Below are 26,709 nucleotides of genomic sequence, written 5' to 3' on the forward strand. Positions count from 1 at the left end.
GTTTCTTTGATTGTATAATCACACATTACTGGGTAAAAGGTTGCCAATAGTAGGTCAGCAATCTCTCCATTACTTTATTGTCTGCTATGATTTTGATTAATGCTATAAAGTTTTCTCTGAGGTTTTTTGTTTGTTTGTTTTTTCAAGCATTTGCATGTCTGGTTTCTTAGTAATAAATCACAAGTCTGGATGCTCATCAGGCAGGACTGTCAGAAATCCTGAAGCAGAGCAGGAAGGCTCAGACTAGGGTCATCAGGACTTTCAATTTCTGTCCGTTCCCTGTTTGTCATGGTTTGTGGTAGCTTTGCAGTTGAAAGTTTGGTCTAATATCATGTTTTTGTCTAGGCTGTGTTCTTGTTCATATTAGGTATTTCTGGTTTTCCCTGGGAGTTTAATTCAATTCAGTTTTATTTATACAGCGCCAAATCACAATCACTATTGTAAGGTACGCCCTACAATAATACATAACAATCTCTGTTCCTAATATCATGATTAGCTGGGTTATGTTCTTAACTTTAGTTGGTTTGTATTAGTTCCCTTATTTTCAGTTATCTACCTTTACGTTTTGGGACTCCACACAGCATTGCACATTGATGTTTAAGCTATATATAGATATTTATATATATATATCAACAACTTGGTCAATAAAATAGTTAAAAACAGACATACTGTAACTAGTAGATACAAATAAAAGGCAACAGTGGGATAGGAAACAATGATAAAACTGCTAAATCAATAAAAATGATTAAGAATATTATGAAATAGTAATGAAGATCAGCAGCAGCCCAGTATAACTGTAAAAAAAACTTTTTAAAAAAATGAAATGGATAAAACAAGCAGATGTTTAATAAAACCGAGTGATTATTAACATCAGACTGAGATTACCGATCATGACTGCTGATAGGTCTGGGTTTTTAGTTTGGCTTTAAATATGGATGATCTTGGAGAATGCCAAATATAAATTGGCAGATGTTTCCAGTGTCTTCCAGGGAAGAAATCAGGCAGTCTGCTCTGCTTGACCTGAAGGGCAAAGCCTGTTTGTAGCTTCCTAGCATTTCTTGATGTCATAGTCCATGAAGGACCTTCAAAAATAAGCATTTAAATTTGAAAATTAATGCTAAAACTAAGAAAGTTTTCACTGATTTCATACAAAAGTTCATATTAAATATAGCCAAAGTTTCACATGAAGTCAGTCTGCATACAAGTAATCCCTGTAAGTTAAAAATTAATGGGGGACAAGCAAGCTAGATAAGCTGTCTGCTCTACTGAACTCTACTTTCACTGCTCTGAGATCAGTCACCTCTTCCACTTTGTGTGGAAACAGAGCAGACAGCTCGAACATAAGCTCCGCTTTGTCATCGTAACAGATACATTTTCTGTTACTGACCACATTAGCCAGCTTATGTAATGTACGGTACTTAGACGGCAGTGAAATAACCCCTTTAACCACGTTAGCAAAGAAATTCTCTAATCAAGCTGAACAGGCACAGACGCCACCAGCGCGTTCAGATCAGCCTTTCTGAGAAATCACTTGATTGAGTGAAGGGATACGTTTAACCAGCTGTTTTGTTGATACACCTTCATTTCCCATGAATGTATTTCGTCCCCTCTGTAGATATCGACAGTTAACCACGTCACATAGTGTTGAAGCTTTTGTGTAGGCATCTCTGTAGTTTTGCTAAAAGAATGGTTCATAAAACAAATCCAACCACCACTTGTCATTGTCAGCTAATAGTACATTTTCAGATTATATCTACAAATGTAATAATATTTCATAATTCTTTACCATAAAGCAAAGATGGAGCAAATGAAGATAAAACAAGAGAGGATCATAATATCTGATTATGTTGTCCCTACCTAAAAGTCAAAGTGATGATAATGACTTGTTTTTGTTAGATCAAGTGTTATCACCACTTGTGTACTCCCCTCTTGTTTATAAACTTATGTGAATGGGACTATATTCTGTTAAAGCTCCTTCCAAGCAAACCTAGCAGCTGCACAATATGAAGGATTTCTCAGCATGTTATTTAAGGTACCATGCAGCTACTAACCAACCCTGCACCACCTTTTCCCTCTGATCTTTTGCTAAGTCTGGTCCCGTCATCGCTGTGGGTGTTTGTGCTTGGCTCTTCCCTGAAATCACCTGTCCATCAAACAGCGTGGTCAGCTCTGTGACGTCTTTCCCCTTGCATTTTCTGTAGGTGGCAGACATGATGACTGTCCTAACTGCCCAGTTTGTCTATGTTGTCAGTTAAATGACCATTGCTACACAAGACACATCCCCTACTGAGGATTTTTCCCTCAGCTCTTCCAAACCAGCCCAGGTTCCTGCACACAGGAGCAAAGCAGGCAAAGAGTTTAACATTTACACTTCAGCTGCTTTAAATGAACTCTTAGTTGTGCTATATGACCAAAGTCCAGAGACTACTTTTTAACCCCTGTAGCTGATTGCCAAGCTTCATGTGAGTGTTTTTCATTTGCACTGCTGTGCATATGGAGTAGCCGGTCTGGCCGTCGTCTGCAGCTTTGAGCTGAAGTTGTTCTTGGCAGGATATTATTCTGAGGGAGAGCGCTCTCCCATAGTTGGAGGATAAATCCAGGTAAACCATTGGTATGCCGTGCGATAAATCTCTGTGGCATATAGCACTGCCAGAGGGCACACATGCGCACGATCAGACATCAAGTTCACAACAGCAGAGACCTGCAGTGCTGTCAGGTATATTTGGTGTGAGGAGACGGTTTCCTTGCTTCATATGTGAGAGTGTTTAGTAATTCTGTCGCTTCGTAATGACTGTTTTTGTTTCTGCGGTGATGAATGTGTTGTGGACCACCCTTTGGCCGGTGTCAGCCTCACTCCTCACCTAGTTGATTTATGCACTGAAGAGGTGCCCCGAGGGGAGTCTGCTCAGTATGTGTACGGTGTGAGCAGTGCTTATCAGTTACAGTGGACAACACTTAAAAACTGTTTATCTAAAGATTCCTTTTTTGGCCACATATGCAGGTGTAAGATGATGAGGTTCCAACGGGAACAATTTGATGAAGTTTCTCTTGTGAGACGTCTATGTTTCTAATGTCACGCACTCCAATGATCTGTGCTAATGGAAACTGACAGAAATTTACTGCTGGACTGTGGCGACATCTAGTGGCCAGACCTGACTAGAGAACAGCCAGCGCTACACACCATGCAGTTCCACTTTATCTTGTTGCAGTCTTTATTAGAAACCTCTTAAAATTAGCCTCAACTTAGTTGATACACAGCACATGGTACACAGCAGATGGTAATCGACTTCAGGAGAACAAAGCGATCTGAGCACTCGACCCTCTACATTGATGGGGAGGAGGTAGAAAGGGTAGAAAGCTTTAAGTTCTTCGGAGTCCACATCTCAGCCGACCTTACCTGGTCCACAAACATCTCCCACCAGGTAGGGAAAGCACAACAAAGGCTTTACTTCCTCAGGAAACTACGTCAGGCCCAATTACCCCAAAGACTGCTAGTAAACTTCTACCGCTCCATCAGCGAGAGCCTTCTGACTTACTGCTGCACACTCTGGTTCAACTGCTGCACCGCGGAGGACAAGAGGAAACTGCAGCGGGTGGTGATGGCAGCAGAGCGGGCAATCGGCACCTCACTAACCCCCCTCAGAGACATCTATACTGGCAGACTTCAGCAGAAAGCCAGCATCATCATCAAAGACCCCTCGCACACTGGACATTCACTTTTTCCCCCCCTTCCCTCTGGTAAACGTTACAGGTCCATTAGGTCGAAGGCAAACAGACTCAAATTTTTACCCACAGGCTGTCAAACATTATCCACCCTGATTGGAGGATGACTGCACTGCCAACACTCATGGACATTACACCTTATTTATAAATCGTATTTCTATTTATACTTCAATGCAACCAACATCCCTACCTCTTTAAACTGTATTTATTATAACCTTATTTAGTATAGTTGCAACAGCACCCCCCCCCCCCCCCCCCCCCCACTCAATGTGCAATATCACCCCCACACACACTCACACTCAATCACTCAATATCACTGATCACACTGCACTTCTCAATGCACCTGCTAGTTAGATGGCATGTATGTAGATGTAAGCGTGTGTGTGGAAATATATGTGTGTATGTATGTACGGATGCATACATGTGTATATATATATATATGTATGTATGTGTGTGTAAGTTTGCAGTTGTGTGTGTATAACTTGTACATATCTTTCTTGTGTAAATGTAAATTTGTCTGTTATTGTGTAAATACTTACGCTATTGTGTACTTCACACACATGGAGAAATGCCAAACTGCCTTTCATTATTCTTGTAACGGTGACAATAAAAAGCTATTCTATTCTATTCTATTCTATTCTATTCATATTACAGCTATATGTGTAGCAAACCGGGGCTGGTGGTTTAGGAAAGTCCCCAGGAAAAGGTGGTTCTCATATAGTTTGATTCCATGTGTGCCCTCACAGGGAACAGTTACTGCAAATCATTAATAAGTTGTTCTGGTGATGAAATATTTTGGTCCCGATGGGTTTGGTCTTTTCCAGGATTTCACGCGACATTAGAGATCACTGATGGCAGTTAAATCCAGGGACCTTTGTTGTGACCAAATGTCAGTCTCTCTGAAGACATATAAGAGATTTGTGACCAACTTCTTGCTCTTGTCCAAGTCATTTCTCAATGAGGTCATAAATCAAGAAATTCTTTTACTTTTATATTGTTCTTTTTTAACCATAAATAACACAGGTTTAAAGAATTTCTGCATTGGCTACACGTATCTTTTTACGTGAAATCTATGAACTATTAAAGGTCATTACAGATTATTCACTAAAAGCACCAACAAGGTGTTCCCCTATTAGCTGAGAACTTGGTGTACCTTGGCATGGTGTGCAGTGTGTGCTTAAAAAATTGGAGGGAAATGCTCGAGTGAATGAAAAAGAACTGGTAAGCCTAAAAAGAAAAATCCAGTAAAGACCTGACACAGAACCTGAGAGATGCATCTGAACCATCTACTGTTCACTGAAGTCAAAACAGAAATGGACTCAGAAGAAAGGTGGCTGTCAGGAAGTTATTCTTAAGGAAAGGGAACAAGGAAAAAGCCTCATGTATGCCAAATTACAGAAATGAAATATAAAAACTGACTAAAAATCAGTGTAAATAGGTCTTATGGAGTTGTGAACCTAAATTTTTAATTGTTGTTCCAAATCAACGTCAATAAAGGAGGTGAGTAGAGAGGTACAACAGTGTCCACAGCCATCTGTAAAACATGGTGGAGGCTCTGTCATGGTGTGGGGCTTCATTTCAACCAGTGTTGTTGGCAACCTTGTCAGAATTGATGGAATTATGAACACAGAACAGTGCTGATTATTGGCAATGGTTTCATTATTAAGTTTGAGTGTGTTTGTATTGTTGGAAGATCAGCCTTCACCCCATTCCGAGGTCCATAGTTGTTCTGATGCAGGTTATCATGAAGGATGTTCTGTACATTGCTGCATTCATCTTTCCCTCGACACTCACTAATCTCCCAGTTCCTGCTGCTGAAAAACAGCCCCACAGCATGAAGCTGATAGCCCCATGCTTCACCGTAGGACTCATATTGGCCTGGTGATGAGCGGTGCATGGTTTCCTCCAGATATAACTCTTGGCGTTCAAGACAAAGAGGTCAATCTTGTTTTATCAAAGACTGAACAAAAAAAAACTAAAAAATTTGATAAAGGCAGCATTGTGTTAACGAATCTTGAGGCAAGTATCTGCAACAAGTCTGTACTGCTGTTCAACTCATAGCCAGCAGAGGGAGCACAATTGATTTGTGTCTGCAAACTCTTTCTCTGTAAAGCTACAGGTTACAGATCACAGCTGATGGGAAACCTCTGTCCTTTGGACTAAGCATCAGACATGACCTCAGTCAAAGAAAAACTTAAAAATCTATTGGGTTAAATGCCACAAAATCATTTATGAATATCTTCTTCTTCTTCTTTTGTCACACTTCCTTTTTGGATCACCACAGTGGATCATCTGGCTCCATCTCACACCATCCCTATCATCCTCTATCATAACAACCATCTGCATGTCCTTATGAATCATGTTTGCATATGATTTTACACCAAATGCCCTTCCTACCACACCCTCACTCTCTCTGTGGCTGGGTTCATTTATGAATATCTAACAGTTATAATTCATTCTCAAAGACAGTTAGACTCACACTAATAAATGTAAAGTATTCATAACCTAAACAGCATTTCCTCAGTAAATATATAATAAATTTGATAGTTTGGTGCAGGTCTGTAAAGCAGAACAGGAAATTGCTTGGGTTAAGTCATATTCATGAATCTGAACATGTATATGTTTACACATCTATCAGTGAATATTTTCTTCTTTTTTTCATGAATACAGACATAAACATGTCACAGTACACATACAAGCAAAAAAGGATCAGCATTTGGTAACAGTTTTTTTTAATGATGCAGACATATTCTGAAACAATTTGCCAAATCTACCAAAATTCATGGAGTTTGCCTTAATGTGGGATCCAGAATTATTGGTTTTGTTTTTTATTAGATTTTATTTTATTTTATTTTAACTTTTTATTTTTAATTCAGTTTCAGTTAGTTTCCAAAATGTGTTTGCGCATTTCAGTTTAGTTTTTGTTATTTGAATATCTTTGATTCTAGTTTAGCTTTTATTAGTTTCAGTGTTAGTTTTAGTATATATTTTTTTTAATTATTACGCCAGAGAAACGATTAAGGAATATCAGTATATTTTATTATATTTCAACAGAAACAGTTGGAAGAAGTTGACTCAGTCTTGTAGACATACAAAGTCTCAATAAACATGTCCATAAAAGCCTGATCAGGAAGTTTGTGACAACTTTTTTTTTATTATTTTTATCAGATTAACAAATACAAAACTAAGACTATTTTCTCCACATTTTTTTTCTTTGTTTGTTTGTTTGTTTATTGTTTGTTTTTTAGTTTTCCAAGTTCACAAACTACATAAGACCTATCGAGGGCACCAATGTGGTTTTGTTGCCTCTAGCTGACCGCAAATTTGAATAGAAAAAGAAGGAAAAATATCCGGAACCTTCCACAAATGCCCGCAGACTAAACACGGACTTGTTTGTTGGTAGCACTAGTGATCGTCTAGTAGCTAGCTGCAGTCAGTTTACAAGCTGATTAAGGGTGGTCAAAGCACGTTATAACGCCTTTTCTACTTGTTGTCTTTACTTTGTCAACTGTAGGGTAAGTGTACCATTATCAGAATCTAAAATGCTGCTGGCGATTGAAATGTTACTCTATTAAAACCAAACTCTTAGCTCGCTAATATTAGCTACATGTACAGAGACGATCTTGGCGATAAAGGATTAGAGCTGCACATTTAGGACGTTTAGATTTCTCTTTTTGTGGAGCACTTGACTTGTGTCGGCACAGTTGTTTTCGCTCTTGTTGCTGTTGCAGCTTTACAGCCAAAGCTAACGCTCATTTATCATCCATTAACTCCGTTAATGGTTTTTGTTCGAAAATAAGGGGGAAAGATCGTTAAAACTTCCCGCTGTCCAGGGAATGAAAATGTAAGGTCCTAACTAAACTCCTAAAACTGTGTAAATGTGGAACGCATTCATCATAAAGCTGGTTATGACACTGCCTAAAATACTTGTTTAATTTCCTAAACATACAGATGAGAGAAGGAGCAAAATCACAAGTTATAAAAGGCCTACATACACAAACACACACTGGATAATTGGAGGGAAAGGGGAGGGGTGATGTGATGCATTTAAATAAGTATTTAAATGTATAAAATCCACAATTAGTTAAGTAAACTTGATATATTTCTCATTTTGTGGGTCATTTTTGTTAAAAGTTGCGCTTTTTGTGTCTTAATCTTCTACATCAAAGGGTTTAGTTCTCTTGTTTCCTTTTTTATTTAAATGTTCTCAAATTTCTGTATTGTGAATAGTTGCCACCTTGATGTCACGGCTGTATAATTGGGCAGTGGATTGTAAACCTTGAAACTACAGCTTCTCTCACCCACTCGTTTTTGTTGTTTTCCTCATTTGTTTGTTTCACTAGCTGTTCATTAGGTTTAGCTAGTTATGTGTTACTGAACTCTTCTTGATCACATTAGACAATCCATCATGATTTGCTCTCATATTGACTCTATTTTTAGTCACAATATATGGTTTTCTTTTTAATGTTTTGTCACTATGAGACCATTTGACGCTCGTCTCTTGTTACATTTCTAGTGGACCATCACCATGGAGCCTGCGTGTCGTAAAGACAAACCAAAGCTGAACTCAACCCCGACCAGAGGAGACAGAGCCAAGCAGAAGTCTGCACAGCAAGAGCTCAAGCAGCGGCAGAGAGCAGAGGTGGCCATCATCCCCTTTTGTTATTAAACCTAGCACACATACCCCAACCTAAAATCATAAACAGACATTAAATTTGATTGCTTTCTTTCATTTGCAGATCTATGCTTTGAACAAGGTGATGACAGAGTTGGAGCAGCAGCAGTTTGAGGCCTTTTGTAAACAGATGCAGTCACAAGGAGAATGATGCTCTGTCCTCCCTATTTTACACACCCTCCAAAAACACCATGGAGAGACACACACACAGACTGCTCTCTTATATTCAGCTGCATCTCTGTTGATGCCACCTGCTGGAAACAATTTAAAAAGTATTTGTTTCTGGTGTTGAATCAGGCAACATGTGACATTTAACAGACTCCAGTTCCTGGCCCTGCAGCGGACTTGAAAATGCCACACATTAGTTGTTGTAAGCTGATGTTGAGGCGCATCAGGTTACTGATGTTTCCTTTCCCCGAGGTGTGCATGTGAAAGGTGTCCAGGTCAAACATACATAGTGATATTTTTACCTGCTTTCTTAACCCAGGAAGTCTCTCAGCCAACCGGAAATGGGTTTAAGGCTGATATCCATGAGAGGAGAGATGTTTTTGGACCTCTCCTCTAACAACTCATTGTCACTTTGCAACAGTGAGTTGTTAAGAGCCTGTTTTGACAGAGTGCTTTATTTTTAACTTCTTAATATTTAAAGCTTGCTGCAGGCGTTAAAGTACCATAGTAATGAGGAAAAATCACAGCTGTACTGAAGAAATCATCAGTTTTGGCACAGCTCCGGTCATAAACATTGCTAGTCTGTACATTATGCTCTCCTGACTTGTTGTCACCTGCCTACGTTTTTATTAGGAGTATTTTAATATCCTGCTATCACTCCTCCACTCCACTGTGTTTTTCAGCCAGTACCTTACAGTGATGTCTCACTCTGACCCAATCACAGACTGTAGAAGGTCACATTTTTATGTCCTACTGCGAGTGAAGTCTATTCTATCTGTCCGTGTGATTTCCAGTGATGGTATGTGTTCTGTCAGTCTGTCTGTTAGTTATCCGGATGAATTTGCCATCGTGTGTGAATTTTGGCCCAGCTTTGAACTGTTTCAGCTGATCTGGATTCACGTACCTTTGGAAGCCTTCTTTACCATTACTACATATGTAGTGTCATACATTCTTAAATACATACCCTGTTGTATAAGAACAGCTGTCCTGATGTTTTGAAGAGAATATCACAAACTAATTCAGAGGCACACATCCTTTTGGATTCAGGGACTTCTAGGTGGAGGTAGTGGAGCTGCAGACTGGTGGAAGTCTTGGAGAAACAAAGTTCTTTGGTCCATGTTAGCTCTTCAGATTTTGTCTGAAAGTTTTCATTCTCTTACCAGCATACTTAATGCAACACTACGCTCCGCTCTGGCCATGAGGCTGTGTTTCAGTGATTCATGAACACAAACTAATAGTAACTTTAAAATCCATTGTCCTTAATATCTGTGTGTTACCACAGCTCATATAGACTCGTCAGAGTCTCACTGATCTGTTCACGAGCTACTCCTGCATGTTTTTGCCACAGTCACTAATTTTGTAACCTATAAATATTTGTATTGTTTGTTACCCTATGGCATCTACTCTGACCTGAGTATGATTTATAAAAAAAATAAAAAGTGAGTTTTTTTGAATATGTGCTTTCATTTCTTTGTGTTTTGACAAAACTTTATCTGTCAGATGAATTAACACAAAAAGCCATCAACAGCAGCTACTTCCTGAGTCCTTCATCTCCAAAGACACCAACAGATCAGCAGCTCTTATATTTAACACCCCACCTTTTTTGTAAGGGTGTGGTGGTAAGATTACCCCTCTGCTCTGTAGCAGAACAGAAGTATTAAAAGAAAAATATTTGAATAAATTACCGAACATTTGTATATGATGTATTGATTCATGGTCCATCGAGAAAGCCTTTGTGACCACATATAGTCAGCAGTAGCAGAGGAAGTACGTCCATCTTGATATTCTCAACCCCCTACAAGCAGTCTTCTTATAAATGAGGACAAGTCATAATCCATTGAATTCTTTATTAACTTTTTGGTTTATATCCTAATTATAATTCCAGGTTAACTGATAAAATGTGGTCACTTTCAGAACCCCACTCATCAAGTCAGTCCCTTAGTTCAACCCACAGTGTAGTTCCACAGAGGTAGTAGTTAACAGATTATGTAGTAGATAATAACTGGTGCAGGCAGCAGTTTAAGGATTTTCAGGTTAGTAAAGCCAAGATGACACGATGGTAGGGTTTTGTTGTGTCATTTTACAAATGTGAAGCAGTGTTTTCACAGCATGAAAAGCAAAATGCAGGATAAGGCAAAGCTGGCCATCAATCGAAAGCTCTGACAATAATGTTCTAGTTCTTTATTCTCCACCTTTCACTATTATGTGGTTCCCTTTTTCTGTTGTCAGTGCTGCTTAAACCTCAATAGTAACGGAGCTTCCAGTGACACGGACTCCAAACCAGCCATCCCAGAACTTAGTGTCTTGTCCTCCATGTTCAAAGGAAATGAAACGCATCCCAGGGCCATAGTCAGAAAACGTGTGGTTAACCTGCAGTACAGACAGAAAACCACTGTGAGCTGTAATGCAGGATACAGAGCACTGTGTTTGTCACACATTTATAAGAATCTGATTTTTAACTGAACCCTTGGTAGAACCTGGGACCATTTCGTGGCCTTTGCGTTTTTTAATTCCACGCCATTTCCACTGTGTTTAATGGAGTATAGCCAAATTTTCAAACATGTATTTTTTTTCCCATTTTATTTTAAAATTTCAGTCTGAGTTTTTTAAATGAGCTTAAATGGCTGAATAAAAGGCATACATCCACTATCGAACCTCGTGGCCGATTTCTGCCCCTTGAAACCCATTATAAACGCGATTTTTCACTGCAAATTAATTACGTCAAAGGGATCGTCGATGTTTTTAAGTTTCATTTTCATTTTTGAGGAGGCCTTAGAGTTGTAATTTTTTTTATTTGTCCACCGGGTGGCGCCCTTGCTTCACATTTGACCCCGGGCTGGAAAACAGCGGGCTGCTTAGACAGACCTGCGGGGAAAGAAGCCTGATTGATTTATAGCACTTTTTTGGGCGTGGTCGATTAGGACCGATAGTGTGTGCATTTTATGAAATGCGCTCCTGCAAAAAAAATAAAAGTGGATCGAAATGAATGTTGGTGCCAATCTTTGGTCCATCTAAAGGCCTAATTATAATAACAAACAAATATTACTTCAAATGTTTTTTTTGGAAAATATTTAGTTTTTTTGTTTTTTGGGGCTAAAAAAACAGGGCGCTCATGTAATAAAACTGGGATTTAAAGGGTTAAAACAATGAAAATATAATTAAAACTTGACATGGATATTTTAAGCAGAAGTAGTTTTAAAAGATTGACTAATTTAAAGTAGAAAAAAATATTGATATATAACATTTTTAGAGCACTTTTGGGGCGGGACAATTTTTGGTCCCGAGGTTCACGAAAGGATGGGATTTTGAGGTTCTACCAACAGTTAAAGGGGCTTTCAAAAACCTCTTTCCATGAGCAGTCATCACAGTCGGGGTCCAGAGTCACCGAATCTGGTCTGAACTCCTGTATGACTTCGTGGTTCTCATCTAGCAGACACACGGTCATCTGGTAGGTGCAGCCACAGTCCGTCCTCCCACAGTACCTGCAGGATGAGCTTCCCTTTAATCACTGAGTCTGTTCTCTGACACAAAGGAAATAACGTGTCTGTTCAGACGTGTCCTACCAGTCTTGTACTGTGACAGGAGGCTGTGCATCCAGCTGTTCAGATGAGAATCCCTCTGCCAGCAGGTCAATCACCTGCCTCTTCAGACACAGCCTGGGACACACAGGATATATTTGCACACTGAACTAATTTTGGGAAGAAAACAAAAAAAGCATTCTGCCACATATATGATGTTTAAATTGAACTTAATATGTTTCATGTGAATAACAAAGTTGTAGTTTAGTAAAACCTTATGCATGTACATATGTTGTTGAGACAGACTCAATAATACTGTTAGAACTATGCGCTGTATTATAGAGTATCATAACTATCTGTCCAAACATTTTAACGTCTTATGGGGCGATCGTGGCTCAAGAGTTGGGAGTTCGCCTTGTAATTGGAAGGTTGCCGGTTCGAGCCCGACTTGGACAGTCTCAGTCTCATTGTGTCCTTGGGCAAGACACTTCACCCGTTGCCTACTGGTGGTGGTCAGAGGGCCCAGTGGCGCCAGTGTCCGGCAGCCTTGCTTCTGTCAGTGCGCCCCAGGGTGGCTGTGGCTACAATGTAGCTGCCATCACCGGTGTGTGAATGTGTGGATGACTGGTTGTGTAAAGTGCTTTGGGGTCCTTAGGGACTAGTAAAAGCGCTATACAAATGCTTACCATTTAAACCTTTTCCAGTGACCCTAAAAGAAGCCTGACAGAATGTAGTGGTGTGACCAATACTCATATGTTGTATGTGATAACTACTCACTCAAAGGAGGTTGCAAAGTATTTAGTCACTCCTTCACTGCAAAAGTCATGACCACAGTCTCCCGGCATGTCCTCCACCTTCCACTGGCTCCCACCATTCTCTATCAGCTCCCAGAATTTCAGCTCATCTGGGAGGGAAATCCACAGTCTCAAGCTTCCAGTCACAGTATTATGTTTCGTTTTGTTTTGTTTTTTACATGAGCTTTATTGGGTCAAATACAAGAGCACAATTAGTTGCATTTGAGTGCTGGCCAGCACGAAACGGCCTCAAAAACAAGACCAGAACTAATAGTTTTTAAAAAGAAATCTAATTTAGTCTTGATCTGGTGAGTAACTTGTTAGCTATGCAACTTCTGTTATGAAATAGTTATGAGTAAGTTATGAGAAACAAAAGTGAACAAAGCTGACAGCTGTTCTCAGTGTCACATCCTAAAATATCACGGTAAAAGGCAGAAATCATTAGCAAGTTATTGAACACACTCGACACCAAACCAGTCAGATACCCCCCCTCAGAACTTGGTGAAGACCAAAAGCAGAGCCAAGAAGAAAAGTGGACACTGGACTACCATTCACCGGGTGCCTAGAAACATGTTTCTAAATGAATAACACTACTTCTTGTGTGTATGTCTCCTGTTCGTTATTGTTTCTCCCTGTGCCCCATTTCCAGTCTACCCAAAGCATCTTGTGCTCCCTCTTTCGGATCAGTGGCCTCCCCGTGAACCTCCTTATGTGTGCACTGCTCCCTGTCTCATCTTTGACTGCTTGGATTCTGCCTTGCTTTGTAACTTTGGAGGTATCCTGTATCCTACACTAGGCTCTTGTGTACATGTAAGGTTCATACAAGAGGTAAGCTCTGCAAAAAGTAAAAGTTATAAACAAAATGTCAAAACTACTACTTTAAAAAGCATCTGATGAAATGCTCATCATGCTCTCTAATCCACTGAGGGAAAAATAATATCTTACCTTCTCCGCTGGGGTTCTTCAGCAGGTTTCTGGCCATGATTACAGCTCACTCAGAGAAGGCACGACCTGCACAGGAAAAACAGGAAATTGCTACTTGGACCAGTATTACAATTTAAACCAGATCCTTCATGTAGGTATTGGCTTAGCTGCAGGAGAGGTACTCATACAGGTCTCTTCTATATTACACAGTAGTGTGCTGGAACAGTAGTGTGTGTGTGTGTCATGCCAGCTGGAAGACTGCTGAACTCCACTCAATGGGGAACGTCCAATAAGGCAAAGGCTTGTGCTCGGGAAGCACATGTAAATAAACATCCAAGGAGAATCATAGTGACTTTGGGACTCTTAGTGGTCACATGGTGCTAGAGTTTCCTTTACAGCAAAAGGCTGTTTTAAATTGACTGAAATCTTTGTGACATTTGGTGCAATCAATGATCAGCATATGTGGTTTAGGTGGGCTCAGGAGCATATGAGGTGAGACCTATAGTCTCAAAAACATCCCAACCCAAACACTAATACCCTGTCTGCTGACTCACAGCACAGCAGAGAGGGTGAAAGCCTCACGCTTTACATGCTGAATAGGAGGCATCACAGAGGATCAAGCAGTCATCAGACAGACATCAGTCAGCAGGAAAACAACCAGGGATAGCAACACTTTTAAACTCTAGCAGCTCGAATACAGTGTATGTACAGTGCCTGGTCATTAGCTTTCTCTTTATATGCCTGGTGTTTGTGTGCTTCAGCACTGGTACCAACAATGTTTTTTAAGATGAGCTAATCATTTTTGCATTAAGGCCCAAAACGATAACTTGTCATTTTAGTCTCACAGAGTTTTGTGCATCAGACACTGTGCAAGATACTGGATCTGCATTTTGCTGTTCACTGAGACTGAGAAAAAACTACTGAGTCATTTCCCCCTGCAAAGCATAACAGCTACATGACACGCATGCTAATGACATGCTCTGCTTTAAATAAAACACTGAGCTAAATGCATAAAGCAGCATATTGTGTATGTTACTCACAGACAAGAAGGTGGCCAGGTGCAGTCTTTTGTTTCCTCTGGCTGTTTCTCTGCCTGCACTTGAGTTCCTCTGCAGAGTTGCACCCCCACAATAGAGAGGCTTTTATAGACTGTGACGCACACACACACACACACACACACACACACACACACACACACACACACACACACACACACACACACACACACGAGAAGGAGTGAGAGCGAAGAGAGGAGGAGGAGAGACACAGAACACTCTGGTTGGAGGCAGGGTGCATCCATCCAGCATAACTCAGCAGAACACACATGGACTCAGCACAAATGTCAGAGGAAACACTTCAACAGCAGCTGTGGGAGAAAAGCATTCAGTAAGTCACGTTGCATATACTAATAGGGTCACTTTAGTTGATCGTGAGGTTTTATGTAGCATTCAAATACAAGAAGAGCCAAACAATAACCAAGAAAGTTAAGAAATAACAAGAATTAAATACCAAACTTTGCGAATTAGTTAAAATCAGAAAATGATCTATGACATATGAAAGGACACCAGATTGTAGAAGGTAAGTTATTCCAGAAGTGAACAGACCCAGTGAAAATAAACTCAAAACCAGGAAACACATCTTAAACTGATGGGAAAGGGGACCAAGTAGAATTTGCCATACAGTAACATGCATTACAATCAAACAGCTGACTTATAGACCGGCTGATAGAGCAGTACACCAGGACTCTAAGCTGTAACACCAGGCAGACTGACCTGAGTGGGACTGTACAAGACTAATGGTCCACTCATAACATCCATTGGGAACTCACTGGGACTGTGGAGTCCAGCTGCAGTCACCATCAAGTGGACAATATAACAGGGTGATGCAGCACATGTCCGTGCTGCTGTTCTGCATAGGCCTCACACATCACACATAAAATATCTGTCCAAAATATTGTCTAGTGGACCTTTCCTCGTGCCTGGGCCTTAGTTTTGAGTAGATATTAAATATTTTATCAATCTTGACTTCACGCATCTTTTATGCTGTCAATGTGTAGCACAGTCCTCTGCAGCGGCAGCAAGGTTGTGGATGGCAGTAACATATATCACCTGCAGAGGGAGATGTGGTATCATATGATGGTTCTGCCAAAAACCAAAAGCGAGCTTATGCCCTTAATGTAAAACACTTGTTCACATGTTAGACAAAGATTTGCTCTGTGGTTTGTCTGATGAGCACTCCCAGGAAAAGTGTGTGACTTATGATGGAAACACAACTTAGATGACTGGTAAGTTTTTAATTTAAACGAAAGTAAACGAACCAAACAATATTAATGAAGCCGGTGTTCTGACAAAACGTCCTGCTTTGGCAAAACGTCCTATTGTAAGTAGTTTATGCACATTTCTGCTGTCACAGAGTCATTCCAGCACAAATGTAAGTAGGTATGACGGTTTGCCACTTAATTTTAGCTGTTAAAGTATGCTTGTACGTCACATTTACAAAGGTAGGACGGTTTGGCACTTAATTGTACCCATCAGAGTATGTTAGTAGCTTATATTCACATAGGTAGGATGGTTCGCCACTGAATTTCGTGTTGCGTAGAAACAACGGGTAGGATGGTTTGTCAGGTAGGATGGATTCCCAGAACACCCTGCACCATCATTATGGCCCATTTTGTCAAAGCTGTAGGGCTAAATAGATCATAAAAGAGTAATAGCATATCAACTTCTTCTTATTTTATTTATTTACAAACTTAAATCAGTCATACACCCAAACTAAGGGACGGTCATACCCACAAGCCACCAAGGAATTACTGGTGACACACTTTAACAGCAGAGTCGTTAAATTATTCTTATCTTGCAAGCTTGTTCGGCGATTTAAAAATAATAATTTTAGAAATTATTTTTGCTTCTTAGCATTTTGACAGCACATTTTGATGTAGTTTACGGCTTTTGATGCAATGTAATGTAAAATGTAAAGCCTACCTTTGCTGTGTTTTTACTGCAGTTGCTCCTTTGGTTTACAAAGGGTCTTATCTTCAATAACATCAGATGGGAAATGTGTCCATATGTCTTCTGGTCCTCCCAAGTGTTGACATTTTGTCCCATTTTCATGAGAACATGTGAGGGTCTAAACTTACTGCACAAGGATATTACTCCTGATCAGAAGGATATTACTTCTAATTGGATCACTTCCAAACTTTCATCTTGCTTTTATTGGTTGATGAAAGCATCAATACATTTCATCACAGTTTTTGTCCTCCGTGTCCCAGGTGTAAACTATAAGAAAGTCTAAAATACTCTGCAAATAAAAACAGCACTTCAGGGTTTTATGATGCAGTGCTGGATTGAATTATTTTTATTCTAAAAATACAAAAGAAATAAAGGGAGTAATTATAAATCAATGTTTCTAAATGAGTAGCTTTTTCTTGTGTGTGGTGGTGTCAAAAATGGAGTTTAAGTTGGAGGACTTCACGTTCAGTCCAACTAAAGAAAAGGTGAATAGACGTCAGAAGAATGACCTATTACATATAGCATTTTTTTCCATGTGCCAGTGCCCCTAAATGCAAAAAGAAAGAAAGAAAGAAAAGAAAAATAGCTGAAGGAGCTCTTGGGGATTAAGTTGGGTGAAAGGGGTTTAATTTGGTGAGCAGGTTCCTGCAGAAGAAGTTGAGCGAGGTGATGTTGCTGGTGTTCCTACTCCACTGCAAAATCTCCTTCCTCGAGCAGGCAGCTCCTACAACAGTGCTAACCAGCTCCCTACCAGGCAGCCCAATCTAGCTGTAAAAGGCTGATCATAGCTTCTTGTGTGGGTATACAAAATTAGGCTTTATTCTGTGCCACAACATCAATATAACACAATGAATACATTACATCATACACAAAGTACCTCCCAATATGGGAGAGAAAAATTCAAGTTAAACATTGCAGATTTGGCACGTTGCTTTTTTGATTTTTTTCTTCCTGTGGACAGTACAGTACAACATTCAACAATCAATAGGAAATCATTGTGCCATAAATAACAAGTGGTTTAGGCATCATTCATAAGCAGGAATTTTCAAAATCATCAACACCAAGCTTACAAACATGGCTTGAATCACACTTTTTTTGCATTCATGAACTACCGACGTTTTGGTGCCTTTTGTTGGATGTCCATTTGTTTCTTTATTGTCAATGCAGGAGTATAATATGACAGGATGAGCTTCTAGAAAAGTCTCTGACTGCACAGAGGAATGTCCAACAAACAGCAGTGCATATCCAACTGCGTGACCCCTGTAATGTTTTAGTGCAGCACCAGACATTTTTATCTTCCAGTGATACAGCACCCATAACTGTCCCTTCATGAATGGGTGGCCTGCTTATAATTAGGAATTTCCGTTATTTTTTTGGGAATGCGACAATACTTCCAGTTCTTTGGAACAGCTGCAGGTGGAGGCTCCGTTCAGATCTAAGCTTCAGAGGACGCCTGGGGTTTGAGTTTGGCCTTTTCCATGGTCGTACCGTATGGGTCTGATCTTTTAAAGAAGCCCATCTAAAGCAAAGGATGAAGAGATTAGATGCAAAACAATAATAACGTGTGAGCTTCACAACTGATACGTGTAAAAAAATACACTGTTCCCTGATAACTTACCCAAAATGCAACTCACAACTCTTAAAGAATAGTCACTTTTACAATATCTGGTCAATCCACAAACACTATCTAATGACAGCCATACTGATTTTTCTACAACACATTGTTTTTCTTGCTTCTGTAATGGTTTTTGTTGGGTTTTTGTTCCCGCAGTAACAACTGAAAGACAATCTTACAATTTCCGTGTCCTGCAAGCACAGCTTTAGTTCAGATCACAGCTTTCAGCAGTTATAAGTAAACAAACTGACTAAAGAAACAAAAATCTGTTTTTGGGGTCTTTGGCTCAGGCTGTAACTCAGTAGAGCAGAAAAGCCCGAAGGTTAGTGCTGTCAATCTCATATTTATCAAGAATATTACAAAAACTGCAATGTGTAACAACCAAGTTATTCCAGAGCTGTTTTTCTGTGATCATGCTAAAAGTAGGGTATTTGAACACCTTGTTACCTTGTAAAGTAAGTATATGAGCAAGGCCAGCAACAGCAACCCAGCTAGAACAGCCAGGATGATGATCCACACAGGAACCGAGTACTGACTGTTGGGTTTATTCCACATCACAGCAGTCGCCACCTGAACAACAGGAAACCGCAGAACTGATCCACCGTGCACTGATTTTCATTTGTAAATGAAAAATCTAAAGAGCTTGTGAAATTGTAAAAACACAGAAAAAAGCTGTTGATGTTACCTTTTTGGATCCTGATGGCTTTAATGTGGGAGAAACAGAATACGGCATCCTGTCCACGCTGAAGTGAACGGAGCACTCCAGCGTGTACTGCTTATAGGCTCGCTGTGGACGATCGATAAACAAAAGTTTAATGAGGAAACTTTTTTGTATCTAAGGAAAATCAAAAGCCTCTGTGATTTCTGCGAAATCAGTTTCGTACTATTTCTTTAAATATTAGTTTATCGTTCCATACATCATCTACTCTGTACTGTGGGTTATAGTAGGCTCAAAATTTAATTATAAAATGTCACAATTAACAGTAGAAAGCCTATTAAGTTCATTAGGAAAACTGTTAGGTATGAATAATGATCTAATGTGGATGAGACACACTGTCTGTTTTTGTCGGTCGACAGAGGGCAGCATGAGCACAGACTCCTGCAGGTTCTCACCTTCATCCGCTCTAGTCTGTTCCTTAGTTGAGTTTCTTCTTCTCAAACTTGAAAGACATGACTGACACTACAGAGCAGTAATGCAGAGTTCAAAGACCTGTAGTCTCACCTCCATGAACGTTTCAGCCCAGACTCTTGAGCGTACAGTCAGGATGACACTTCGTCCTCTCTGCAGCAGCCCCACATTACACTGCAGCTGCCAGCACTCCACTGTACTGCATGTCTACAGAGGGACAGAGCAGGCACAGCACATTCCAGTTAACCATTCACCGTCATTTCTTTCATTACTAATGACTAATTACTGCCCTCACAACAGCAATTTAAACAAAAAAAAAACCATGCAAGGATTTTTCTACTACATGATGCATTTGCATACATGTGCTTTACTTTCCTTAGTTTGATAAAAAGTTTTCCATTTGTCAATTTCACTGTTAAGCGTTAATTCTCACAGCCTCAGGGACTGAGAAGCCTGCAAAAGTCTTTTAAACGTTCCTGATTTGTAGGATGATTTGTTGAGTGTACTTCCGTACTTTGTGAGCTTTGGCACTTCAATGCATCATCTGGCAGTCAATATTCGGAGTGGCAGTGACTCTAAGCTCAAGACAAATTTCCTGTAAGAACTATACAGAAACAGCCCCATCTTCGATATAGAAGAGAATACCTCACATGCTGTGATATAACTGCATAACCATAAACCCTAGCAGTCGTTTTTGTAGCAATATAAACACATGGATAAACAGAGATTATGTTTCTTTGTATTATGCTTAGCATTAGTATTGTCAGTTATTATGACTTTGAATTAAGCTAAAATGTTGAAACATGTTCTAAAAATAAGACGGGTCCTCTGGAAAGGCTCACACAGTTAAATGGTTTTGGCAGCACAGTGACAGAGTAAGAGCAGATTACAGTGCAGTGATGATATAAGATGTCAAAGTCACCGGTGCTCTATACAGAGTTGATATGAACCAGTTTGAGCGCCAAGAAAACTTCATTCAAAATCCCACTGACTAAAAACTGAACTTCATTCTTTGGATATAATCAAAAGAAGATTGCTGGCAATTCACATGCCTCTGTTCTCAGATCCCCACAGCACACACTGAAACTCCTGTGATGTGTGTAAATGAGTAAAGTCGTGTATTGAACAAAGTAATGTTGTTGTTTATTTAATATTTCAGCTTTCAGTTTAACCCTGTGAGGTGTAAGTCATTGTCAGTGAAACCCCAGCCCTAAACCCAAACCCTATATATTTTTAAAAAGCCAAGAGGGTCTAAAGTGTCCCTTTGAAATCAACAATTACCAACTGAGTAGGGTTCACATCGTGAATACAGCCTGTCCTAACCCTACCTACACCAACAAGATGTGCCTCCCATAAGCCCCAAAAGAGAGAAATCCATAAATGATTCCAGGGGTCATGAACGGTTCATATGTGTAGAAATATGATATATAACCAACAGTGTTGGTGTGTTTTATGATTATGAATGAACCACACTGTCTGGGTTTCTAGTTTCCTCATGGAAGCGTTAGTCTCCCTGTGCCTGTCCATGAAGCCAGATAACACACACCAATGAGTTAAATTGCAGGAATGTCTTAAAGACATAAAGACCTGGATGGCCGCTAACTTTCTGCTTCTTAATTCAGATCAAACTGAGGTTATTGTACTCGGCCCTGAAAAGCTTAGAAATATGGTATCTAACCAGATTCTTACTCTGCATGGCATTACCTTGGCCTCCAGTAACGCTGTGAGGAACCTTGGAGTCGTTTTTGACCAGGACATGTCCTTCAACGCACATATTAAACAAATATGTAAGACTGCTTTCTTCCATTTGTGCATCATCTCTAAAATGAGAAATATCCTGTCTCAGAGTGACGCTGAAAAACTAGTTCATGCATTTATTACTTCCAGGCTGGACGACTGTAATTCATTATTATCAGGATGTCCAAAAAACTCACTGAAAAGCCTTCAGCTAATCCAAAATGCTGCAGCAAGAGTCCTGACAGGGACTAGAAAGAGAGAGCATATTTCTCCTGTTTTGGCTTCCCTTCATTGGCTTCCTGTTAAGTCCAGAATTGAATTCAAAATCCTGCTCCTCACATACAAGGTCTTAAATAATCAGGCCCCATCTTATCTTAATGACCTTGTAGTACCATATCACCCTATTAGAGCACTTCGCTCTCGCTCTGCAGGCCTACTTGTTGTTCCTAGAGTACTTAAATGTAGAATGGGAGGCAGAGCCTTCAGTTTTCAGGCCCCTCTTCTGTGGAACCAGCTTCCAGTTTGGATTTGGGAGACAGACACTATCTCTACTTTTAAGATTAGGCTTAAAACTTTCCTTTTTGCTAAAGCATATAGTTAGGGCTGGACCAGGTGACCCTGAATCCTCCCTTAGTTATGCTGCAATAGACGTAGGCTGCCGGGGGATTCCCATGATGCATTGAGTTTTTCCTTTCCAGTCACCTTTCTCACTCACTATGTATTAACAGACCTCTCTGCATTGAATCATATCTGTTATTAACCTCTGTCTCTCTTCCACAGCATGTCTTTTATCCTGTCTTCCTTCTCTCACCCCAACCAATCACAGCAGATGGCCCCGCCCCTCCCTGAGCCTGGTTCTGCCGGAGGTTTCTTCCTGTTAAAAGGGAGTTTTTCCTTCCCACTGTCGCCAAAGTGCTTGCTCATAGGGGCTCATATGATTGTTGGGTTTTTCTCTGTATCTATGAAGCGCCTTGAGGCGACTTATGTTGTGATTTGGCGCTATATAAATAAAATTGAATTGAATTGAATTGCCTACAACAATCGTGCATTGCATGGCAGACTGTGTGATATGTTGGAAACAAAACTAGTGACTGTCACATACCACAGCAAGTCACTGAAGCTACAAGTTATCAAAATTAAAGCTTTTTATCTCTTAAAAATAACCCAACAATGCACATGTACAGTATTCTGCAGCCCTAACTTTCTTCTGGGAGTGTGTAACTGTTGTTCACACTGACCTGTGAACTTCTATTAAGTTAGCACCAATTCATTAATACTAAAAATACTTTAGTTTTTAGAATTCCCACTGTGCAGCACGGTTTATTCGAAACATTTCTGTGTGCTAAGGTTGTTTGGTTTCATCCGAGTGCCATTAGAGATGAGCTGTCAAATGTCAGCCGCACAAAAATAACTCAGTAAATCACAAACGTAATTAACTTCTTCTCACAAACAATTACAGCAAGCAGCTGTCGATGTTGACCAGAGCTCATCATCTTTATTTCCATTTCCTCTGTTGAAACAAACAATCGAATCAGAACAAGAAAAGGCAGAGCTACTCCTTTCTGCAGTCTCATTTGCATCTTTTGGTTTCAGTGCATTGCATACATGTGTAAATACCACTGAACACTACAGTAAACACAGTCCCGTAGAAACTCAGAGAGACTCGACACCCAACAAAAGAGCTTTTGTTTTAAAGTGTTTGGGATCTGCAAGCTAATCTCGCCACTACTCTCCACCCACGTGTCAGACACTGAGGACAGAGACAAACATGACCCGTGTCTTTAAGGGACACATGACGTCCACTGATGAGGAGCAAATGTTGTCACAAGGTTGCAGAAGAAGGAATAAAGTTGGATATTCAGTTTAAACTTGAATTTAGCTAGGTTTGCTACGAACTTACCCTGCTGTGTGTGTTTGTGCTAAGCTAGGCTATACATAGGTTATGGTGCTACAGTGAAGGTTTGGCATGAAGTGCACAGAGATGTCAGACTCTGCTTAGCTCCTGATGGCTTTAAGCTGAGTTAGCTGCAGCTAGAATCTGTAATCAAGCATTTCCATTCATTAATCAAAGAACAGTACATGTTCTCTGTAAAACTCCTTCACAGGTTGAATTTCTATATTCTGTAATGTCTCACCAGGTTTCCTTGTTCAGCCAGAGGATCTCTGTGCACGTCCCTCTTCTGGATGCGGTGCTCAACATTGGACTTCAGTGATGCTGGACCCTCTACTGCCCCAGGCTGAAGCTGTAAACATAAATACATTAGGAGTCATTAGCAAACACAAGCCAGTGTTCACAGTCAAGAATAGACTAACAACAAAGGTGTAAGTGTGTGTCCTCACCTTAAGTTTCAGTGCATTTAAGGTTGTTTTGGAGAAGCAGCTGAGAGGACCCTCAGTGACCACCTCCAGAGGGTAGAGCAGCCAGTGACCATGAGCCTTCAGGGGACATTTCACCACTAAAGATGTCTGGCTCACCACACTGGGACCGTTATTCACCAACTGAGAAAGAGTTTAACATGTTATACTGTGTCTTCTTTTAGTACACTGTACATTGTGTACTGCACTTTACAAACAAACTCCCTTGCATTGTGATTTTAGTAAAAGGAAACACAAGTCCTACGTGTGAAATGACATTAGCAATGTTTGACTGTATCAAGCGCGCCAGCACAGCCATCCACGTCATGATAGTCTTGAGAGCTTAATAAAAGAAGCCGACTGGACTGGTTTGTGAACGTTTCACCTCTCTTCAGTTCTAAAACAAGTGGTCCAGTTGTTCAACAGATGTAGTCCGGATAAAATGAACCGGCTTTTTCCTTTCCATGGATCACGTCATCCAGTTCACTTTTGTCCTGGTTGTTCAAAAGAAGAAATGAACACGACAAACTGGAGGTTTGATCTAGATTTTTTTTAAAAACCCAAAAACTATTGGATTATCTGATCTTATCCAATCAGGTAATCCTGTTTTCCCTTTGAACAGGTTTCAGGATCCGTTCTGACTGGATTTATCCTACCAGATTACTTGTGAACAAACGCACCCAGGTTATTATCCACTAGTGGAGGAGACCCACTTTGAAACCCCTTGTAGCCACATTTTTAAGGAAAAGAAGACTATCGCACATCTTAGTTAAGACCGACGCATCTCAATATTACCAGCTGACAAGGGGAGGTGCAGTGCTGTTCTCAATTCATCTGATTATCACTCCAAAATGACCACACTTTTCAACAATTTAAGGAGTGTGGTAATATTTTACAGCAACACTTATGAGTTCTTAATGTAAGACACAAGCAGCTACTAGATGAAAGACATGAATTGCATACAACAGCTTAAAAGGGAAAAAGCTACTGACCACCATACATACTGATGCCTACACCGAGATGTTACACCCTGCATATGCATGACTTTCTTCTTGTATCTGCTTATGGGGGTCTCATAAGTGTTAGTGTCACTGAGGAGTGTGGTAATTTTGCAGTGATAATCAGTTGACGATTGATGCTTCGGTCTTTACACAGGAATGTTACTCAGGACGCCTCCTTTTTCTGGATGGTGACGTTAGAAGGAGGAATTCCCTCACTAGAGTTTAATCACCTGCCAGTTTGTTTTAGAACTGAACTCCTCAGATCTTCACAGATCTGAAAAAGTCCAGGATCTTTCAGGCTCTCAAGTTTGAAGATTTGCAACTCTTTGTAATGACACATAATAGTAAAAATAAAACAAAATGAAGAATAAGATCATTTAAAACACATAAACATACAGAAAGAGCATAAGAAAAACTAATGATTATGGCTTATGAACAGCTCCCTATTTACCTTGTAGAACAACCTTAAGCAGTATTAACTTTTAGTCTCTCACATAGCTGTGGAGGCATTTTGACCCACTCTTCTTTACGTTGCTGGAGGTTTACAGGCTTTGGTTTATGCACAGCAGTTCATTCAGGTTGGGGTCTGGATTTTGTCTCAGCCATTGCAACACCTTGATTCTTTTTTCAACTACTCTATTGTAGATTTGCTGCTATGCTTGTTATCATTTTCCTGTTGTTGATCTGTCTGTTAGGCAGATGGCCTGAGATTTTATTCTGGAATATTTATACAGAGGAGTTCATGCCTGACTTGGTGACTCCAATATTCCAAAAAACAAGCCCAAATCATCAACCCTCCACCACCGTGTTTGACATCTGGTCTGAGGTATTTTCCAAATATGCCACTGCGCATTATGGCAAAATGTCACCACCTTGTTTCAGAAGTCTTTTGGTTCGTTTAGATGCAACATTACAAAACTGTAACCATTCTATTTTCTTGCTGGAGAGAAGAGACAATTTGTTTTTTAAAAGACGTTCAGTCTTTTCCTAATTGTACTGTCATGAATTTCAATATTTAACATGCTAACTGAGGCCTGTAGAGTCTGAGATGCAGCTCTTGGACAGTCATTCCTGTGAACACTGGCACCTATGTGTACTTTTTTTGTAACCACAGCTGACGTTTTAAGCCTCAGAAGATAATGTTAGCTTCTTTTTCACAGTGCAAAATGTTTTAGTGAAATAGCCGAGCTCCTATTTTACATGACTATTAATTTAAGCTCACCAACACTACTATACTCACATTAAAAGTTGGTGAATATTTTGAATGTATTACTCTTCTATGTTTCAGTGTGCAAACGTGATAGGACTAGCTTCTTGTGTATCGTAGATGTTATTTTTACCTCGAAGACCTGCTGAAGCTCAGGGCCGATCTCCTGCTCCTCCCCCAGACCCTGTCGCACAGTCCAGTTGGGAGGAGGAAAGATGACTTTGTCTGGCCGAGAAACACTGCAAACGGCACAGTCACACTTTTATCTTGGCAAGAATGAAGGTTAAGAAAAATGATGTCATAGTTATGTGTCTAAAGTGAAGCCTCACCCCTGGAGAATGATGTCAGCCATGGCAGAGACCTTCAGCTCATAAAACACCACTTCGCTCTCAGAGTTATTTGCATTTTTACTAGAACAAACCACAAAAACGTAATGTTACTGAAACAGCCCTGATCACCTGATCAAGAAGCATTAAACAGCTTTACAAACCTGAATTTTGTAGACTTTTAGTGAAGCGAGCTGAGAAGTTATTAAACATATATATATATATATAAAACTAACTTTGCAAATGCTACCAAAAAACCCTACAAGATAAAATGAATCAAAAATATTTGGATAACACAGTAGGAACATGTATTTTCACATGAGGTATTATTTAACCAGTGGGAGTTTAAGTTATTTTGCACGCTAATAGAGACTTCCATCTGCCACTGAAGGTGCTCAAGAACTTCTACTCCTGCACCATCGAGAGCGTCCTGACGTCAAACATCTGCACCTGGTTTGGGAACAGCACCAATCAGGACAGACGAGATCTGCAAAGGGTGGTGCGCTCGGCAGAACGCATCATTCAATCA

The 26,709-nt window shown here is 40.1% G+C and overlaps 3 protein-coding genes across 3 annotated transcripts in view; 1 reads left to right on the forward strand and 2 right to left on the reverse strand.

Annotated features, from left to right (window-relative positions):
- The first annotated feature begins 7,078 nt into the window (after nt 1–7,078).
- On the forward strand, nt 7,079–10,020 carry svbp (small vasohibin binding protein). Its single transcript, XM_086291289.1, has 3 exons — nt 7,079–7,238; nt 8,240–8,365; nt 8,463–10,020. The coding sequence occupies exons 2-3, from the start codon at nt 8,252–8,254 to the stop codon at nt 8,547–8,549; spliced, it is 201 nt and encodes a 66-aa protein (XP_086147415.1). The 5' UTR covers nt 7,079–7,238; nt 8,240–8,251; the 3' UTR covers nt 8,550–10,020.
- A 378-nt stretch (nt 10,021–10,398) lies between these two features.
- Nucleotides 10,399–14,998, reverse strand: fbxo2 (F-box protein 2). Its single transcript, XM_086291288.1, has 6 exons — nt 14,843–14,998; nt 13,824–13,889; nt 12,862–12,988; nt 12,130–12,222; nt 11,910–12,048; nt 10,399–10,936 (listed from the first exon to the last, which is right to left on the reverse strand). Exons 2-6 carry the CDS (start codon nt 13,858–13,860, stop codon nt 10,802–10,804), a joined length of 531 nt encoding a protein of 176 aa, XP_086147414.1. The 5' UTR covers nt 13,861–13,889; nt 14,843–14,998; the 3' UTR covers nt 10,399–10,801.
- A 2,191-nt stretch (nt 14,999–17,189) lies between these two features.
- The window catches only part of LOC147329889 (integrin alpha-5-like), a 52,204-nt gene continuing 42,684 nt past the window's right edge, over nt 17,190–26,709 (reverse strand). The window contains exons 23-30 of the mRNA XM_086291290.1: nt 26,184–26,264; nt 25,988–26,093; nt 23,632–23,790; nt 23,427–23,534; nt 19,648–19,761; nt 19,111–19,212; nt 18,873–18,995; nt 17,190–18,329 (exon numbers count right to left, since the gene is read on the reverse strand). Of these exons, the coding sequence (XP_086147416.1) occupies nt 18,246–18,329; nt 18,873–18,995; nt 19,111–19,212; nt 19,648–19,761; nt 23,427–23,534; nt 23,632–23,790; nt 25,988–26,093; nt 26,184–26,264 (877 nt within the window). The 3' untranslated portion in view covers nt 17,190–18,245. The remainder of the gene's footprint in view (nt 18,330–18,872; nt 18,996–19,110; nt 19,213–19,647; nt 19,762–23,426; nt 23,535–23,631; nt 23,791–25,987; nt 26,094–26,183; nt 26,265–26,709) is intronic.

The sequence above is a fragment of the Aulonocara sp. 'chitande type north' Nkhata Bay genome, linkage group LG5 (assembly GCF_057382095.1).
Source record: "Aulonocara sp. 'chitande type north' Nkhata Bay isolate Kocher_YH1m ecotype deep benthic linkage group LG5, A_spYH_male_GT1.1, whole genome shotgun sequence".
In the NCBI taxonomy this organism is placed as follows: Eukaryota; Metazoa; Chordata; class Actinopteri; order Cichliformes; family Cichlidae; genus Aulonocara; species Aulonocara sp. 'chitande type north' Nkhata Bay.